General features: G+C 38.0%; 1 protein-coding gene across 1 annotated transcript; it reads left to right on the top strand.

Annotated features, from left to right (window-relative positions):
* Positions 1–6649: 6649 nt before the first annotated feature.
* On the top strand, positions 6650–11444 carry LOC104229883 (polygalacturonase). Its single transcript, XM_009782608.2, has 4 exons — positions 6650–6848; positions 7676–7975; positions 8959–9474; positions 10828–11444. Exons 1-4 carry the CDS (start codon positions 6720–6722, stop codon positions 11089–11091), a joined length of 1209 nt encoding a protein of 402 aa, XP_009780910.1. The 5' UTR covers positions 6650–6719; the 3' UTR covers positions 11092–11444.
* The last annotated feature ends 1119 nt before the right edge of the window (positions 11445–12563 follow it).

Here is a 12563-nt window from a genome sequence, read left to right as displayed (position 1 = left end):
CAAGTACTTGCAACTTTATCGTTGTTCGTGACTAATAGGTTATATTGTGCTCGCTCAGCTCTATGGCCCACTTGGCCAATCTGCCCTACAATTCGGGTTTGTGCAAGATACTCCTTAAAGGAAAAGTTGTGACCACCGAGATGGGGTAGCACTAGAAATAAGGTCTAAGCTTTCGTGAAGCTACGACCCGGGCTAGAGCTAACTTTTCGAGGTGGGGGTACCTCATTTCAGCTTCGACCAAAGTTTTGCTAATGTAATAGATCGGAAATTGAGTACCTTTATTTTCTCGTACCAGGATAGCTCTTACTGCGACGTCAAACACGGCCAAGTAGATGAGGAGGCGCTCTCCGAGTTCTGTTATAGTGAGCAACAGTGGCAAAGACAGGTAGGCCTTTAGTTTTTTAAGGCACTGACGTACTCGAAATTCCATTGGAGTTTGTTATCCTTTTTGAGTACGCAAAAAAATTTGTGGCACCTATCGGAGGATCGCGAGATGAATCTTGACAGGGCGGTTATCCGGCCGGTCAGCTTTTGCACTTGCTTTTTGCTGGTTAAATTTTTTGGGATTCCTTCTATGGTCTTGATTTGGTCGGGATTGACCTCGATGCCTCGTTGTGATACCAAGAAGCCGAGGAATATTCCAAATGTCACACCGAAAGCAATTTTTTCGGGGTTTAATTTCATGTCGTACCTTCTGAGTATGTCAAAGGCTTCCTTCAAGTGGTCGATATGATATTTCTTTCTCTTTGACTTGACCAACATTTCATCTATATATACTTCCATGGTCTTGCCGAGTTGATCTTTGAACATTTTGGTCACTAGACTCTAGTACGTTGCCCCTGCATTTTTTATCCTAAACGGCATCACTCAATAGCAGTACATCCCCTGGTGGGGTGATGAAGGTGGTTTTTTCCTGGTCCTCCTCCGCCATGGGGATTTGGTTGTAGCCCGAGTAGGCATCCAAGAAACTCAGCAATTCATGCCCGGCTGTGGCGTCGATGAGTTGGTCGATGTGGGCCAGCTGGAATGAGTCTTTTGGGCAGGCTTTGTTCCGATCTGTGAAGTCCACGCACATTCTCCACTTACCATTCTTCTTTTTCACCATGACTACATTGGCGACCCACTAAGGGTACTTCGATTCTATGATAGAACCATTCACAAAAAATTTCTCAACCTCTTCACGAACCGCGTCGTTTATTGCAGAGTTGAACTTTCGTCTGATTTGCCTTACTAAGGGGTAAAATGGGTCGACGTTCAACTTGTGAGTTTTTATCTCCTTTGGGATACCTGGCATGTCTGCATGGGAAAAAGCAAATAGGTCTACGTTATTTTTTAAGAATTGATGAAATTTACCTGGATCTTGGAGTTTATGGCTGATGAAAGCTTTCTTGCTGGGGTCGTCATCGTCTAGTTGGACGGGGTCGAGTTCCTCTACAGTTGACCCCGTGGCTTCTATGATTTTAGGGTCGTTTATGACGTCTTTCTTTTCATCACCATCCGACCCCGACTTCGTTAATTGCTATGCTTCTTCAACTTTTCCTTTCAACTGTTAGGTGTATGTGCAGTCTTGGGCGATGCGGTAGTATTCTCGGGTCGTGTGTTGTTCTCCCCGGATGCAGAATACTCCTCAGGGAGTGGGAAATTTAATGACTTGGTACAAACTGGAGGGGACGGCTTTCATGGTGTGTATCCGTGGTCGGCCTATGATAGCATGGAACGTGGTCTCCAAGGTGACGCCACCAGCCAAGACGGGCATTGTGATTTCTCCAGATGTCTACTCAACTGCATTGTTAAAACCTATTAACGTGATGCAACATGGCACTATCCTGTCCTCGAGCTTTATTTGGGTGAGAACTCGAGGATGGATGATGCACGTGTCGCTTCCATTATCGACCATAATACGTCTTACATCAGTATCAAAAACACATAAAGTAATGAAAAGGGAGTCATAGTGAGGAAAGACCAAACCGTGGGTATCTGACTTATCGGAGATGATACTTTCTTCGAGTTCGTCATACCATTCGTGGATGATTAACCACTTGAGTTTGTGGGTGGTGGTGAACTTCACGCTGTTGAAAGATGTGTCGCCGTCTCCTCTGATGATCATTTGAATGGTTCAAACTGGGGAAGGTGGTTTGGGCAGCTCTTGGTGTTGTTCTCGTTCGTGAGCGAAGTTCGCTCTTCCTCGGTCACTCATCAGTTCTCTCAAATGCCCCTGGTTGAGCATATTTACTACTTCTTGCCTCAAAGTGATGCAGTTTTTGGTTTTGTGACCTCGTTCCTGATGGAATTCACAAAGGGCATTCGATTTTTTGGTGTTTGGGTGGGACTTCATCTTTTATGGCCATTTCACCTTAGGGACGAGCTTCTCTAGAGCGTAGACTATCTCTGAAGGAGAAACACAGAAGTTATGAGCATATAACAGTAGAGGCATACCTCTTTCGCCTCGGTGAGACGTCGCTGTGACGAGGAGGTGGTACGGTGGCTGTTCTAGTGTAAAGCTGGTGTCTTTCACGATTGAGGTGCGGACCTACATGATCCGTCCTGTTTTCATTTCTGCGATCTTTTCTCGACTCCATCTGGACTGACGTCAACCTCTGGATTGGCCCATTAAGCTCGTCCTCGTCCACTCTCACCTCAGCACAATAAGAGTTATGTATTTCTTCCCAAGTGGTGGGAGGGTTGTTCATGAGTTCGTTCAACAGTTTTTTGGTCGCCCTCGACCCGCTCCTGTTAAGCCCGTTTTAGAAAGCTGCTATTGGCATCCCCTCTGATACATTTGGAAGGTCATTCTCACTCTGTTGAACCGGGTGAGGAAGTCCTTGAGCCCTTTTCTAGGTGACTGTCTAATGGCGAATATGTCATTCACCTTGGCTTCCACTTTCTTGGCCCCTGCACGGGCGGTGACGAACTTATCAACCATTTCTTCAAATGTCTGTACGGATCATGCGGGCAGTTGCGAGTACCATGTTAATGCTCCCCCGGTTAGGGTTTCACCAAACGTTTTCAGCAATATAGATGGCACCTGCTCTTTAGCGAGGTCGTTGCCTTTCACTGCGGTGACATAATGGATGATGTGATCCTCAGGGTCCATTGTGTCGTCGTATATCTTCAAGTATGGTCGAATCTTGAATGTTTTGGGTATAGCATGTGGTGCGGCCTCATTGCTATATGATTGTTCCACAAACTAGCGTCTCGCTTTGGTAGGAGTTTTGGGGCGCCCGGTATCCTATCTACCCTTTTTTTATGCTCTCTCATTTGGTCGTGGAGTGATTTGTTCTCGTTCTCCATCTCCTCAATTTTTCTAAAGATGGTAGCAAGGGATTCCTTACCTGCATCAATAACAGAGTGAGCGATACCCATGTCTGCAAGATACTTGATGGCGTCGACGAGTTTTTCCAGCATGAGTTCGTCCTGCACTCCTCCCTGCTCACGGGCAACTTCTCTTGCCTGCACAGAGATCTTCCTCAATCTTGAGCATCATTTAACTCAAGAGCCTTGCGGCACTCCCACTTATACTGGATCTTTTTTTTTCGTTTTCATATTGAAAAAGTAATAAGAATGAGAGGTGTTAAGCTTTTTATCATCCTGGCATCGAGCTATTTTTCCGCATGACCTCCCCTACAGTATCGTTTGCTGCTACGGTTTGAGCAGCAAACGGTGTTCCTCTTCTCATACCTTTGAATCCAGAAGTATCGGTGGAGGTTTCGGCCTCATTTTAGGCCCTGACTCACCCTCCGTGGACGAACCTTGCGGAGGAACCCTTAGGTTCTCGGGGCATTGGATTCTCACTAATGTTTGCGTTACTCAAGCCGACATTCTCGCTTCCGCTTCGTCCACCACCGCTCGCGCGGAGGCTTTTCTTTTCCACATAATAGCGTCAACCAAAGACCGGAGCATCTTAGCAGACACTGGAGAGAAATCCCTAGTAACTTGATCCATTTTCTGCATCTCGAGTGGTTTAGTAACCCGCTCTTGTAGCTCTTTTCCTATGTTATGAAGCTAGGATTCCTCTTGTTCTTCTCTTGAGCTTGTAAAGGAGCCTCAACCTTGGTATCGATGAATCACCAGTCTTTCTTTTAGGGTATTATCCACTGGAGATCTGGTGTTGTAGTTTATTGTTAGTTGGGCTTAGGAGCCAACCCCGAAGCCAAGGTCGAACGCAAGCTCGAAGCGAACCCAAGCTTAAGGAGCTCTGAGCCCCAAGCCAGCACTTACTACTCTCTTGTTGGTGATCGTGTTTGGTAGCTCTTCGGTGTATCGACATCCCAGTTTTTCACTCGATAGATCCCGCAAATATGTTGTTAATTCGTGGTGTCGAGGGAGGCTGGGTGTGTTGCTCATTGGTTGTTGTGGTGATGTCGACTCGCACACCCTGTCTGCTCACCTTCTAAGCGGGTTTATCGAGTATATTGTTCAGTGTATTTGTTAGCCATGCTTCTAGTAGCTTTTTTACCGCTGGTGGTGCTTCTTCCGTAATGGACGTAGAGGCTCTCTTTCCATGAGAAGCGGTAACGCTGCCATGAAGAGAGGATGAATCACTTCGCCTAGGTGAGGTGCTTTGGTGTCACGTTCTCCTCGTCCTCTCCGTGAGTTTCATTGATGGTGTTTAGGAGATTAGTAGTAAGGCCTGCCACTACTTTTAGTCTTTCTTCTCCATTTTCTGCCATGTTAAATTATGCAAGTAGGGGAAAGAAAGTCATGTATTTTGCTATTGGTGTGTTTTTGTAGATCTAGAAAGACTATGATTTTGATTAGAAAGTCCACACAGACGGTTTCAATTTGTTTGACCAAAAAGTATAGCACTATTTGCTAAACTAATTAAAAGATAACTAAGGTGAAAGATGAATCCTAGTCAAGCATAATAATTCTTAGATCTAGCTAAGTATTTAAATGGTACCGTCTACTTAATGTCCAAAGTTGGTTATACAATTATTAAATGCACGCTTTGGAGAATAAATGAAGAATGAATGATGAGCAATAGATATGAAAAATGGTAGTAAATGTAAATAGGAAGAACAATTCACCCAAATATCAAATGATGTGGAAGATTATTCCTCCTGACAACAAAATATGGCAACAAGTAGGAAAATGAATAATGCTTTCTTGGATCGTGTGAGTAGAAAGGAAGAATAATCGATACAATCAATCACTGTAGAAAGATAAACTTTGTATTTTCTCTGAAGAGTCAACTTCTTATAATAGTTTTTCTCAGGATGAATCCCACGCCTCCCTTTTCTTATCTCCCCTTTTCTATTTATATGAGATGTTCTCTAAAAATCCTAAAAAAGTAAAACAAAGAGAATATTCCTATCGCTAGTCCCAAGACTACACTAGCCATTATTTCTACTCTTCGTTACTCGACCTCGGCTTCAACGGCTTGCCGGGTTTCGATGGACCTCGCTTGGCCGCCCAAATCGAAACACAGTCTTCTCACTTAACTACCCTCACACGCCTGATTTCCTAAGCCGGATTTTGACCTATACTAGGGGTGTGCATTCGAATCGGTTTATCGATTTATCGATTTCGATTTCGAAATTTTCCTTATCGAGTTATCGATTTCAATTTCGATTTCGATTTCGATTTTGTCCTCTTTGGTTATCGGTTTATCGATAAATCGATAAGATAGAGGATATTCTTGGCTTCTTTTACTACTCTCTTCAGGCCAATCACCCTACAAATTGTCGAATCTGTCATTAGTATGTTTTGGATGACAATCTTTATGCCTCGTCATTAGATAAGGAGAGGAGAGAATACTAATGGTTGATGCAACAGAAACCAAGATTTGTTGTCCAACTTCTAACTGAGAAGAAATCTTTTATATCCTAATTATATTTTGCTCTCCTGATATCTCTTTAAGTATCTCAGTCTTTAAAATTGTTACGGACATGAGAGTTATTGTTGATCGATCATCATACACCTCAAAGTCTTTCTGGTGTTTTGGTATTAGAGCCGCTATTCCCTAATGGGAACTACAGCGGTTTCTGATATGGCAAGACGTTTTTCTTGAAGATACTTTTTTTTTTACTTCGTCACATCTAATTTGTGAAAATTAATGACCAATTGATGATTGTTTACCATGTTTAGGCATTTTGGAGTAGTTAGATTTTGAAAAGATGTTTGAAGAATACATCACTTGTTGTTCAGCGATGCAATTTATAAATCTCATATTTTTCTGTGTTCTACCTATAGAATTTGGTTGATTCTCTTTCTTTTTTAATTTTCCTGTTTTTCAATTTCTTATAGCGATATATTTTCCGTGAAATCCCGCAAATTTTTTTATTGGTGTAATCGATAACCGAATCGATAAATCGAAATCGAAAAAATTGAAATCTTATTGAAACGATAACGATAAGCATTTGTACAAATCGATAATCGATAAGTAATTATCGATAAGGGTCAAAATCGAATCGATAAATCGAATGCGCACCCCTAACCCATACAATTTCCTCTTTCACTTTTAGCATGTGCCAAATTATATATATTGAGAGTGAAGAAAAAAAAAACTGCCTTGAACAACTAATTTCCAACGTTTTCTCCGCTACTTAATCTGTGGTACAGAACAGGTACAAAGTTGTTGTATAGTACCAAATTTGTCGTGATGACACTATAAAAGGGCATCAATGTATTCAGTTTACATTTCAGAAAACGTTAAAAACCTACCCCAAAAACTTCAAAAAAAAAAAACATAAAAAAGGAGGTTGGAGGGGCATGAAAAGATGGATTTGAAATTCAAGGTAAATTTTGCATTATTGGTGTTGCTATTTCTAGCACACTTTGGGGAATCTCAAACTGGAGTTTTTGATATAACTAAATATGGTGCTAATAGCAATGCAGATATTAGTGAGGTAAGTCATGCATTCTTTTCTCATTATTTGGTTCATTTGCGTTGTGTAACTTACTGTACCTACTTTCACCTAAGAAAATAAGCACCAACCATGTGGCTGAGCTAGGTGGACAGAAAGCGATTCAATTGAATCTCCTTCATTTGAAAATATAAGGGTAAATAATGTGAAAATGAAATCTTTTGCATATATATTTCCTTGACATAAAGAAAGATTGTAGGGTGGCGTAGGAGTTTTAGAATTTGCTTTAGATCATAGGTTCATATTTCAAGTTTTCTGTTGCGCAATCCAGTGGTAAATGAAATGAGTAAAAATCATGTAAGACTATCGTTGCATTCAAATCACATACAAAAACACGTTAAGTAATTTAATTTCTTTTCATCTGTCTAATCTTTGGATGGCATAGTTACATGGTACTTATGCTTGTGGAATGTAGCAGATATCGCTGAAATAGTCGAAATACATACAAGCTAACCAAATCAACACCACTGTTATTTTTTTCTATTTTATAAAAAAATAAAAAACGCAGCCCGGTGCACAGGCATCTCGCGTTCATGAAAGGTCCGGGGAAAGGTCGCAGTCAAAGGTTATGATGTAGATAACCTATCCTAATGCAACCATTAGTGACTCCTTCCACGCTCGAACCAGTAACGTATAGGTCACACAAAAATAACTTTATCGTTATTTTAAAAAAGAAAAAAGAAAACAAGAAACAACAAACAACAAACCACCTTACATATCTTCAAAACTAACTGTGATTCTTTATTATTATTTTTCTTTTTTTTTTTTTTGGTGCTTTAAAATCTTTTTTTTTTTTTTGCAATGTTTAGGCATTGTTGAATGCTTTTAAAGAAGCATGTCAATCAACAAGCCCAAGCACAATTGTGATTCCAAAGGGAACATTTACAATGAACCAAGTAAAGCTAGAAGGCCCATGCAAATCCCCACTTGAACTTCAAATCCAAGCCACTTTGAAAGCTCCTTCAGATCCTAGCCAACTCAAGGTTGGTGAATGGTTAACTGTAAATAAAATTGATCAGTTCACCATGTCTGGTGGTGGTATTCTTGATGGTCAAGCTGCAGCTGCTTGGGAATGCAAACAATCCAAAAAATGCAATAAACTTCCCAATGTAAGTCCAATGTTTTTCAATGGTTGCATAGTTTTAGTTGAGATGTTTAGCCTGTATGGCCAAGCTTTTATAATCTACTTATCTCAAAAAAGTTTACCGTTTAATGGAGTTCTTTAATATTTAAAAAGTGTTTGGTAATCGTTCCAAAAGTGATTTTGGATGTCAAATGATAGAAAAAAGTACAAGTTAAGTAAAATAATTAGTATTTTTCACTGAAATATTTTTTTAAAAATATTTATTATATGAGACTTTAGTAAAGTTTTTCAATTTTATTTAATAAACATGTACAAAATTAGAATCACAAAGTAGAGATCTAGACATAGAAAGTTTACAAGTCTTTGGTCATTGATGTAAAATAAATTTTAGTAGGGGTACTTTGTCTCGAAAGTTTTAAAAACTGCTTCTGATTTTACTGAGGAGAAGCTACTTTTTCCATCATTTTCTTTGCAACAAAAAAATGGATTCTGCTATTATTCAAAAACACTTATTTTTCCTCTAAAAGTTTCACCAAACTTATTAGATGTACCAAAACAAATTGAGGTATTATCACTTTTAGCCCGTGCAAAAAACTATTTACATCTGGTAATCAAAAAAGTGTGTGTATATATATATATATATATATATATATATATATATATATATATATATATATATATACACACAAAATGTATTACATTTTTTGACTATTATTTTTACAGCGGCTATACAATGTCGTTTTTCCAAACAAATTCCTTTTGAGTAATTGAAACAAGGGGATCTTTACACAAATAGCCGGCTGTATTTACCGTTTACTTTTTCTAGCCGGTGTATATATAAATTATGTAGTGATTATACACGATTATATATATATATACACACACTAATATATGCTGGCTATTTTTAGTTTAAGTGATTACTTGGGCGGCTATTTAGGTTAATTCATCTTTCAAACAACTCTTTGATTTTATTTTATTTTAATTTCTCTAACTTTTCCATGTGTGTAGAACTTGAGTTTCAACTCCCTCACAAATTCCACAGTCAAGGACATAACAACACTGGACAGCAAATCATTCCATGTCAACGTAAACCAATGCAAAAATCTAACATTCATTCGATTCAACGTCAGTGCACCAGCCAACAGCCCAAACACAGATGGAATTCATGTCTCGAGATCGAGCTCTGTGAATATTACAGATTCAAATTTTTCTACAGGAGATGATTGTATATCAGTTGGTGATGAAACAGAACAACTTTATATTACTAGAGTTACATGTGGACCTGGACATGGTATTAGTGTTGGAAGTCTAGGTGGAAATCCAGATGAAAAACCAGTGGTTGGAGTTTTTGTTAGGAATTGCACTTTTACTAACACTGATAATGGTGTTAGAATTAAGACATGGCCTGCTTCACATCCTGGTGTTGTTAATGATGTTCATTTTGAGGATATTATTGTGCAAAATGTTAGCAATCCTGTTGTCATTGATCAAGTTTATTGCCCATTCAACAAATGCAACAAAGATGTAAGTATCCTGCACTCTAGCTTCTTTTTTTTTAAAATTTTAATAAGGAGAAGCTTGGAGCAACAGTAAAGTTGTCTCCGTGTGACGGTGACCTATGGGTCATGGGTTCAAGTCGTGGAAGCACCCACTAATGCTTGCATTAGGGTAGGCTATTTATGTCACATCTCTTGCGGTCTTCTCTGGACTCTATGTGAATGCAAGATATTTTGTACACCGGACTACCTTTTTTTTTTTTCTTCTTATAACCAAGAGTTGTGGTGGATAGTAGGGATCTATACGCCCTTAATCAACTGTCTCGGCTTCAAGCCGATTTGCACAAATAGCCTCTGTTGTGGTCTGATATTTAGAAGTTGGCCACTGTTTCAAAATTGTACTAGTGAGTTACTGATGCTCGTAAGTGGCCACCTAGCTTGAAATTAAAAATTAAAAACTAAAATTCAGCCTGTTAGTCTAATTTTAAAAGAAAAAGTGGTTAACATAAAGCCACAAAAGTGGTCATTTGATATAAGTAACATTTAGGTTCGAGTCCTAAGAATGAAAATTCTCTTAATAGAGAATGTTTTACTCCTCTTAGCGGTCCTATAAACACGAAATCTTATTGGTCAGATAAGTGAGTTACAAATATCAGATGTCTACAAAAAAGGATTGTTTATCTTCGAATAGGTTGGTAGAGCTCATAGGCTCGTATGTTTAAACTATGTTGATGAAACCAACGGTTTGAATATTACTAGGAGCAATTTTGGAAACCAGTCAAGCTAGTCATAGACTCATAGGCAGGGTATTTGCACAAATGGCCTGAGGCTACTATTTAAATTTTGTTCTTTGTAATGTACTGAGCTAAATTTGTCTGCAAACCAGAAAAATCATCCAACCATTTTTAAAAACAAAGTATCGCCCACTGATCTAACGGGGATAGAATTTAAAGTTGGCCTCAAGAAAGGCCATAGAGTGCATATAAACCATCATAGGCCATAAAGGTTATGTGGAAATCCTGTAGAAATGACATCAGATAGCCAATTTAAAGGGTTGCTATTTAGGAATTAGTCGGTGCGTCCTGAATTTCAGTTTTTTAGTTTACTTTTTAGGGACAAAATTGTCTTGAAGTTAAGATTTTTAGTTTAAAATTTCAGGACAAAATAAGTACTGGCTAATCAGTAAATAGCATCCTTATGAATCGCTATCTGTGCATTTACCCCAGAAATCTATCATTCCCAGTTTAGATGGATCTATTATGACCAGTAAAGCAACTTGGATCACCCAAAATTGAAGAAAATGGAAATGTTTGCAAACCTAACCATAATTCCTCCTTCTTCTTTTTTGCAAAACTAACCACTACTCTTCATTCTTTTGCAGTTGCCATCACAAGTGAAGATCAGTAAAGTAAGTTTCCAAAACATAAAGGGAACATCAAGAACTCAAGATGCAGTGTCACTTCTCTGCAGTAAAGGTGTACCTTGTGAGGGTATTGAAGTTGGAGACATTGATATAACTTACAGTGGAAAAGAAGGGCCAGCAAAATCAAGCTGTGAAAATATTAAGCCAAGTTTAAAAGGCAAACAAAATCCACCTGTTTGCACTGCCACTGCTGCTTCTGCGCCTGCTGCTTCCTCTTCTTAATTAAGATTTATTCATATTGTTAAGTGTATTTTACTATTTTTGTTCATTTTGTTCTCCCACCTTTTTTGTACTTGTCCATAAAATAGGATGTGTACTCTAAGGTTTACAAAATGAACGTGAAAAACAAATGTAAAAAAAATTATAATTCAATTAAAAAAAAAAGTAACAAATGGATTAGCTTTTGTAGGACTTTTTTCTTCTTTTTGTTGGCTATTCGTTAGGTAGATGATTGGACTACAATTAGTTGAACATGTAATTGTTGTGTTCAATAAAAAAAACAGAGGTGGATTCAGAATTTTTGAATTTATGAATTTTGAAATTTATAAAAGGCAGCTTACTGGGTTTTGAAGAAACTATTTATATATATATTGAGTCAATAATTTAACACAAATATATAATTTTGGTCAAAGCTATAGGGTTCTATCGAACCTGTGCCTAAAACTCAACCCCCCCCCCCTCCCCAAGCCAAACCCCAACTTAATTTCTCATATAGATATCGACTTTTTAAACGATCAGGTTACCTATAACGTCAATAAAGTTAAAGGACAATCTACGTGGTATGCCCATTGAAAAATCAGTTAATACTATATACAATTAAAATATTTATTTTACTTTGTATACTTACTTTATACAATTATATTATGGATAAAAAATTTATACATATTGAGTGAATAATTTAACACAAATACAAAATTTGGTCAAAGTTATTGTCTATTCGGTTCTACCGAACCCAAACCTAGAACTCTAGCTCTCCCTAGTCATAAGCGCGACTTAATTTCTCATATAGACATCGATTTTTTAAAGTAAAGTTACTATATTAATTTTTGCAACTTTTATGACTTGTTACTCAAAGATATAATTGACACTATTTCACTTTCCTTCATATATCAGAATATGTAAAACACACACAGGCACTTCCCAGACATCATTTATGAATCACTAAATAAATAAAACAAAGAGGAGGCCTACGAAAGAAAGAAGGCTCCAGTCGTATAATTATACCATTCTGCTATACTAGTTTTAGAGGTCGTTCGACGTCAAACAATAACTCGATGCTTCTTGCACTAGCATGCATTCTAAGTACCCTAGCTAGAACATCCTCAGTATTACAACGAGGATATTTAAACGATCAGATTACCTATAAGATCATCAATACAGTTAAATAACTTAACTTCACATGTGTATTACATAAATAAAACCAATTTAAATTGTTGAATTCAATAAATAAAAAAAATAAGTAACTCACCTTATATAATATCCACATGGCACTACTTAAATATATTCATTTTTAAAGACACCCTAATACCCAAAGTCTTCACCATGCACTACATGAAAATTTATTTTTTAAGTGAGTCGGGAGAAAGATTATTTTCGTTTTTTTAAATGGTACCATGTGTATATCATGTAAGGTGAGTTATCGACATTACTGTACTAATCGAATTTAGTATTTTCTCACATTCTATGGATATAGG

This window comes from Nicotiana sylvestris, chromosome 6 (assembly GCF_000393655.2).
Source record: "Nicotiana sylvestris chromosome 6, ASM39365v2, whole genome shotgun sequence".
Lineage (NCBI taxonomy): Eukaryota > Viridiplantae > Streptophyta > Magnoliopsida > Solanales > Solanaceae > Nicotiana > Nicotiana sylvestris.
This window is presented reverse-complemented; position numbering and strand designations above follow the sequence as displayed.

Bases quoted from the DNA above. Each gene is read 5' to 3' on its own strand.
- LOC104229883 (XM_009782608.2), top strand. From the start codon at position 6,720: ATGGATTTGAAATTCAAGGTAAATTTTGCATTATTGGTGTTGCTATTT. The intron at 6,849-7,675 runs GTAAGTCATGCA...TGCAATGTTTAG, and splicing joins GCAATGCAGATATTAGTGAG to GCATTGTTGAATGCTTTTAA. The intron at 7,976-8,958 runs GTAAGTCCAATG...CCATGTGTGTAG, and splicing joins AATGCAATAAACTTCCCAAT to AACTTGAGTTTCAACTCCCT.